The sequence below is a fragment of the Primulina huaijiensis genome, chromosome 3 (genome assembly GCF_012295235.1).
Source record: "Primulina huaijiensis isolate GDHJ02 chromosome 3, ASM1229523v2, whole genome shotgun sequence".
Classification (NCBI taxonomy): domain Eukaryota; kingdom Viridiplantae; phylum Streptophyta; class Magnoliopsida; order Lamiales; family Gesneriaceae; genus Primulina; species Primulina huaijiensis.
The window spans coordinates 7,541,710-7,549,016 of NC_133308.1; the positions used below are offsets into that span (position 1 = coordinate 7,541,710).

The following is a 7,307-nucleotide window of genomic DNA, read 5'->3' on the forward strand; positions in this document are numbered from 1 at the left end:
GATGTTGAAACTCATTTGTAAATACTGTATGATCTAAATTCGTTCATAGTCGATTCAGCCGCCTAAACATAGATAAATATCGCTTGAGCTCGAGACTAACATCTGTGATGTTGTGTACCGCGTTTCTTGGTAAGGACATAGAGATGTCCAAACATGTAGATGGGTAGTCATATGATGATTATACCGAACAACCCTCTCTCGGACTTTCCAAGTGGTTATCATTCATCGAGAGGATAAGTTCGTAGTGCAGGAGAGTCATCAGGTGGCGAGGTTGGGTACAGTTGTCACACATATAGGAGCCATGACTTAAAAATATTATAATATGAAGAAAAACATCGTCGATGTAAACATATTAACTCATAAAATTTTATAATCCCGCTGAATTATCAATCAGATAATATAATATGGAGAGAAACATTGTCGGTGTAAAATATATTAACCCATAAAATTCTATAATCGCGCTGAATTATCAATGTCCCTATTTCAAGGATGTGAATTGTTTTCGACTGGGAATCATCAAATAGAATAAAGAGGCCTAATCATAAGAAATTAATATAATTATTTGTTAGTTGCAATAATGAGAGAACCAATTATTCAAAATTATTATTGATTGTTGCTTCGTTTTGCATGGAAACCCCCATTTTACCTAACCCTAACTTTTCGCACGTTCCAGTTGTCGTTGACATAGACACTGATCATATAATAAAGACAAAAACGACTAAATATGATAAACATACTACTTGGCCATTTCATTTTATTATTGTACCAAAAAAAAACTATTATTTTGGCTGTCTTAACAGTGATCTCAAACTGTGATTTTTATTCTTACATTAGCTGTTACTCATTTGTTGACTCAAGTTTGCAAGATTGTACATACTAATAACTTTTGTATAGCCAATATTATATTAAAATGTATATGTTATCGTATCGAAAAAAAAATTTAATTCTAAAAAAAAAATCCATGTTATTATTCCAATTCGATCTCTGATAGTCAATGATGTCCTCATGTGAGTTTCTGAGTTGGTGTAGTAGGTAAATACTAATACAATATTCCAACAAATATTTACTCAATTGAGCAAACATAATAGTCTTGTCTCGTGGTGTTTACCTATATATTATGGTTTGTAAGCTATTGCGTTAAGGCGGTTGGTTTACCCGGTACACACATAATGGATAGCTGCTGGTGGATAAAAAATGTGAAGAATTGAAAATGTCATCCAAATTAACTTTAATGAAATTATTGAACAACCCCTACTTCATGAATAAAAAAGAACTCATACAAGAGATTAAAATCTCGACCACCCAAATTTTGGAACCATACCTAGGAATTAAGAAACTTGGTCCTAACTAATATAATAATCTCAAAGTTAATAAAAGTGGGCTCAAATCAAATTAGTGCCTAACTACAGGGACCAAATTGAATTAACTCCAAATCACATGGACCGTTGGCCATTTTTTTTAATACTTTAATTTATTTGAGAATTTCTTTATCGATTTCCTCATTTGCACCTCATTTCATCATGTATACGTAATCGAAACAGTTAATTTAATCAGAATAAACAAAGCGCGTCGCGTCCGATAAGGGAGTCGGTTGTGAAGGAAAAGAGACCAGAGCTCACTGCAAGCAGAGAAAGCTCTTTTTCTCTCTCTTCTTCACGTGAATCCCGGCTGATCTCCGGCCACATTCTCACCGGAATCATATATTCGTGCCCCTAGTGCTTCCCTCCACTTATTATACTTCACTATCTCGTGCTTGGAACAATATACGTCTCTGGGAATGAGTAAAAAGGGATAGCCTCACTGTTCCGCGGTTCACATTTTCGGAAGTTGGGAGTGAAAGTTTGCTACCAAATTCTGTGATGATTTTCGAACTAGCTGCGGTGTCTTTTGTCAAGATTCCGCCTGTTTTTGCTGTCGTCCGATATCGTTTTTCGACGGTGATTAGTTAAATCGAATATCTCGTAATGTATTTTGGAGTTCTTTTTGTCTGCTCCGTGTTTGCTACTTTTTCTGTTTCAGGATAAAGTTCTATTTTTTTGGACTTGCTGTTATCTTACTTTCCAAGATTAATCGAGGATAAAGATAAAGCTTTTTATTCGTAATTAAAAATTTGCCTATTGTTTGGTTGGAGATGTACTTCAATATCAACTTTCTTTGTACGAATATGTTGCGAGATCCAATTGTGAGCTCCGGATTTTATTCACTGGAAAAGTGTCGCTACTTTGGTTCTAATTTTTCTCTTACTTTTGGTTTCTATTTTTTGTGACATGAGGAAACTATCGGTTGTTTGATTCATTTCGTAATTGTAACTATGGATCTCATTATTTGTTCGGTGATTTACACAGGGTTGTTGGTTGTAACTCATTGATGTAAGATCCTTCTGGGAGGATATGTAAATGCTCAATTATTTAGCGATCTGTTATTTTCGTTACCCCCAGTCCCTCTCTCTCTCTCTCTCTGCATGAGAATGCAATTTATGTGCTGTAGGTTCGTCTAAAAGATTTGTCTTTATATTTCATTAAGCTCATATTCTCTTTTCCTTGTATTTTTTGAATATTTGCAGTATGGATTTATTAAATTCTGTATCTTGTACCGTTTTCCCTCAAATTATTTGCCTGGTTGTCTTTTGTTCCCTCTTATGTTTCTTTCATTTGATTTTTTTGTTTTTTTGTTTTTTTTGCAGTGAGGTTGGTTGCTCTAAGGGGGGAGGTGTTTGAAAATTTGCAAAAGTAGCTAAATTTGTATAGTTTTTTTTACTTCAAAACAGTAATCTTCTTACAAGAGGTACTTTACAGGCGGAGTGTCAACAATTTTTCTTCTTTCTGTCATCCTTGTCAAACTTTAAATTGTAGATTTTTGTTGTGGCTAACGCCAAGGAACATTCTATACCAGGTAGTGAGATGAATGGTATTCATCAGAATGTTGAAAATCACAGTTTTGAGAAATCATTTCCAGGATGCTTGGGGAGAGTGGTGAACCTCTTTGAATTGAATGAAGGGGTGTCCTCAAACCGGATGCTAAGTGATAAACCTCATCGGGAAGGTTCAGTTATTTGGATATTTTCCTACACTACATTTGTGGATTTCCTCATAGAAATGTTGCTGTCATGCATATCCATGACTTTTCTTTTTGAAAATGCTTTTGGCTTAAAATGTACTGGCAGATGTATGATAGTGTGACATCATGATACAGTTTCAATTGCTTACTGATTTCGGCATGTCAGCTTTTCCTTTTGATGGTTTCCTTGAATTTTCTTCATTCAGGGATTAACTTTGATTTTTGTTTTCCCATTATTAAGCACACGCAAGACATTCTTGAATGATAATTTACTGGTTGCTGATTCTCAGGTTCCCCTCTCTCCAGAAGCAGATCAGATGTAACAAGAATGAGTCCATCAGGTGACCCAATGGAGGAGAAAGTGGTAAACTCTCGATATGATGTAATATTAAGTTCGAGTGACTTACATAACTTTGCCTGCTCTGCTTTTCCGAGTTTCTTTAACACTGATTTATTTTGTCTGTGTGATACCTGCAGATCGTATCTGAAATTAGGACTTCACACTCAACCAGAAAATCCAATGGAACACCCATGAAGATGCTGATTGCCCAAGAGATGTCCAAAGATGTGGACTCAAAATGCGGTCCACCAAATGTGATTGCCAAATTAATGGGGCTTGACACTCTTCCAAGGCAGGAAACTGATGTATCTATGCAGAGAAACCATTCTAGAGGCCATTCTCGTAGTCATTCAGATACACCGATGTGTTACTGGGAGCAACAGAATGGATTCTTTCGCGACATAGAGCCACGTGAATATAAATATGTCTACGAAACATTACAGAAATCACCTCATAAAGGAAGATACGCTGAAACTTCAAATGACAAAAGGATGGCTCTTGTTCGTCAGAAGTTTGTCGAAGCAAAACGCATGTCTATGGATGAAAAACTTCGTCAGTCTAAGCAATTCCAAGATGCATTAGAAGTATTGAATTCCAATAAAGACTTGTTTCTGAAGTGCCTACAAGAACCAAATTCTATGTTTTCACATAATCTTTACACTCAACCGTCCAATCCTCCTCCAGAGATAAAGCGTATCACTGTTCTTAGACCATCGAAAGTGGCAAATAGTAATGATTTTTCTGGTGCTGGGAATAGTGACGGAAAACAAATTAAAAATGGTGCTTTCGTTCTGCTGAATGGGTTGGAGAAAAGTCAACTGGTTAGTTCCTCTCCAGCAAGGTGGAAGAATTATGAAAGTCCCTCACAAGCAACTCGAATAGTGGTTCTAAAGCCAAGTCCTATGAAGTCTCATGATATTAAGGCAGATATTTGTCCACGAGTAGAATCACCAACTGTGATAAATGGTGAAGACGTTTTGGGGGATGTAGAAGATGATGAAAATCAAGAATCAAGAGAAGTTGCAAAAGCAATCACACAGCAAATGCGTGAGAAACTTGGCAGGCATCACCGTGATGAAGGCTTGATGTCTTCTGTGTTCTCCAATGGTTATGTTGGCGATGAAAGTTCATTTAATAAATCAGAAATTGAATACGCAGCTGGCAATCTTAGTGACTCGGAAGTCCTGTCACCTCTATCTAGGCACTCTTGGGATTATGTTAACAGGCTTGGAAGTCCGTTTTCAACTTCCTCTTTTGGTAGAGTATCCTGTTCCCCAGAGTCATCAGTATGCAGAGAAGCTAAGAAACGTCTTTCTGAAAGATGGGCCATGATGGCATCTAATGGGAGTTGCCAAGAGCAGACATATGCGCGAAGAATCTCGAGTACATTGGGTGAAATGCTTGCACTTTCTGAGACAAAGAAGGCAGCGATGCCAAGGGAAGTTAGCATTACCAACAAAGAAAGCAAGGGTTCAAATTATCTGGCCGATAATGGACCAGAGCCTAATGAAATCATGAATCATTCACCAAAGAATCTTATGCGGTCGAAGTCTGTTCCCGTTTCTTTTACCGAGTCTGGAACCAGGTTAAGCTCAAGCATATCAGTTCCTGATAAGGACAAAGCAGAAGCTCAAAAAGATGAGACGAAGACAAGAATTGTTAAATCGTCATTCAAAGGGAAAGTGTCAAGTTTGTTTTTCTCGAGGAACAAAAAAGCTAGTAAAGATAAGTCCCTTGCATCTGATACCAAAGATGAATTTCTCCCCAAAATTGTTCCTGAACAAGGCTGCAATAGATGTGAAGGTCTTACTGATGAAGGATTTCAACATTTTTCACCTACTTGGCCCAAGGTTTCTAATAAAACATCTTCCTCAAATCAAGTTGGCGAGTTTGCTGCAACATGTCCTGAGGTACTTTTGTTTTTTGTTAGTGTTAGTGTTACAGTTACAGTTTATCTATCTTCTTTTTCTTGCGTAGCTTATTTGGGGAAATTAGATATGTTAACTTTGTGGAGTAAGAAGTCTTTTGTTTGGCTTTCTCTGTTCTTTCATTTAATTGTTAGATTAAGTGTTAAACATGGAAAACAAAAACCACTTTTTTATACTCTTTACATTCTTTTACTTTCAGGAATTGTTCTTGTTTCCTGTAAAGTGAAATTAGCTTACTTGTGTAAATAGTTGCTGTTTCTGCACATACCAATTGGTAATACTATTGTAGAGTTGTGATCTTCATGAGGATTTAATGTGAGGCAGATGATGGTTAAGAAAATCCTGGTTACGTTTTTAACCACGAATTAGTATATACATAATCAGCCTGGCTGCACAATGGCTGCTTGATCTTTTAAAGTTTAATTCTGGCTTTACTTAGTTTTCAACGTTGAATTTGAATCAATATTGAATTTTATCAAGAGTTGAGGAATGCGTGTATTTGTTCTTGCTTGTATTTTGTGATCGGGGGATGTCTAATGGTCTAAACTTTATTTTGCCTCCTGAATTCTACCGTCATTTAGGTTATTTACTATCAGGGAAACTTGAGAATATTGTTCATGAATTCTACATTTGCAGACCGGATTTTCCATGGAAAAGCCCGTCGCATCTGGAAACTCAGGTGAATATTTGGATCAGCCGAGTCCAATATCTGTCCTAGATACACCCTTTGAAGAAGATGAGCATGTGGCATCAGTGTTTCCACATTATGTCAAGCCTGACAGAGATGGTGAAATGCGTTGCCTGAAATTCACTTCAACTCTTTTGATCTATACCAGATATGTTATTATATTAAAACTAAAATATTTTTCTTTATGTTACTTTTATTACAGGTGATGGGTTACCAGCCAATCCTGTTAGATTAAACTTGATTGACAAATCACCACCTATAGGATCCATTGCTCGCACTCTCTCATGGGATGATTCATGCATTGACACAGTCTCGAGATATTCCCCAAACCAATCTTTCTCTGGTCAAGGAACTGACGAAGAGAAACGAGAATGGTTTTTCTTCGTCAAGACACTATTATCGGTTTCTGATCTGCTAGGGGAGGTGCAATCGAACTCGTTTTTAGCCAGATGGCACTCTCCTGATAGCCCGTTAGACCCATCGTTAAGAGACAAATACATAGACTTGAAAGACAAGGAGACACTGCATGAGGCCAAACGGAGGCTAAAACGATCAACCCGAAAGCTTGTGTTCGACTGTGTCAATGCTGCTTTAGTGGAAATTGCTGGATATGGGTCAGTCTCGGGTCAAAGAGCCATTCCTTGCATTAAAGCCCACAATAATGTATTGGGGAACACATCATTCACAATGCTGGACGAGGTGTGGAACAGAACTAATTTATGGTTATCTGGTGAGATCAAATGTGTTTCGGATGACTGTGTGGATGACAATAGCCTCATGTTGGAGCGAGTGGTGAGAAAGGAGGTTGTAGGCAAGGGATGGATCGATCATTTGACTTTGGAGGCTGATAATTTAGGGAAGGAGCTTGAAGGGAAGTTACTGGAAGAGCTTGTAGAAGAAGCAGTGGTTGAATTTACAGGTAAGGCGCAAGGCCAAACCATTCTTTGAACAACTTATAGTTTTCCTTTACTCTGTCCACAACTCTCTACTGTATGGTCCCCAGCCCTCTCCTGTGATGCAAATTGCTGCACTTAATGTGCATCCTTTCACCGTCAGGACCATTTCTGTTGTATATTATTGGTATTCCCTTTTTTGTAAAACACCAGAATGGTATAAAAGTATTTATAAATATGAATATTGTATGTGTTAGATCTTCCGCACGGCATTCCCTTTATCATGAAATGGTCCTATACTACTGTCTCTCCCTCTCGTTAAACTGTAAGTGGAAATTTTTTTTAAGCTTCCTATGTCCCCAGTTTTGTGTTGCTGAAATATGCTGATTTTTTTTTTTTTT

At 37.3% G+C, this 7,307-nt stretch overlaps 1 protein-coding gene across 3 annotated transcripts; it reads left to right on the top strand.

The window, feature by feature from the left end:
- Positions 1-1,532: 1,532 nt before the first annotated feature.
- Positions 1,533-7,169, top strand: LOC140973445 (uncharacterized). 3 transcript variants are annotated; one of them, XM_073436236.1, is made up of 7 exons: positions 1,533-1,937; positions 2,684-2,784; positions 2,893-3,042; positions 3,348-3,439; positions 3,535-5,307; positions 5,962-6,112; positions 6,216-7,169. In XM_073436236.1, the coding sequence occupies exons 3-7, from the start codon at positions 2,901-2,903 to the stop codon at positions 6,959-6,961; spliced, it is 2,904 nt and encodes a 967-aa protein (XP_073292337.1). In that variant the 5' UTR covers positions 1,533-1,937; positions 2,684-2,784; positions 2,893-2,900; the 3' UTR covers positions 6,962-7,169. The 3 variants fall into 3 exon arrangements, with proteins under 3 accessions (XP_073292337.1, XP_073292339.1, XP_073292338.1); XM_073436238.1 differs by having other exon boundaries at positions 1,534-1,937; positions 3,348-3,421; XM_073436237.1 differs by lacking the exon at positions 1,533-1,937 and adding an exon at positions 2,205-2,225.
- The last annotated feature ends 138 nt before the right edge of the window (positions 7,170-7,307 follow it).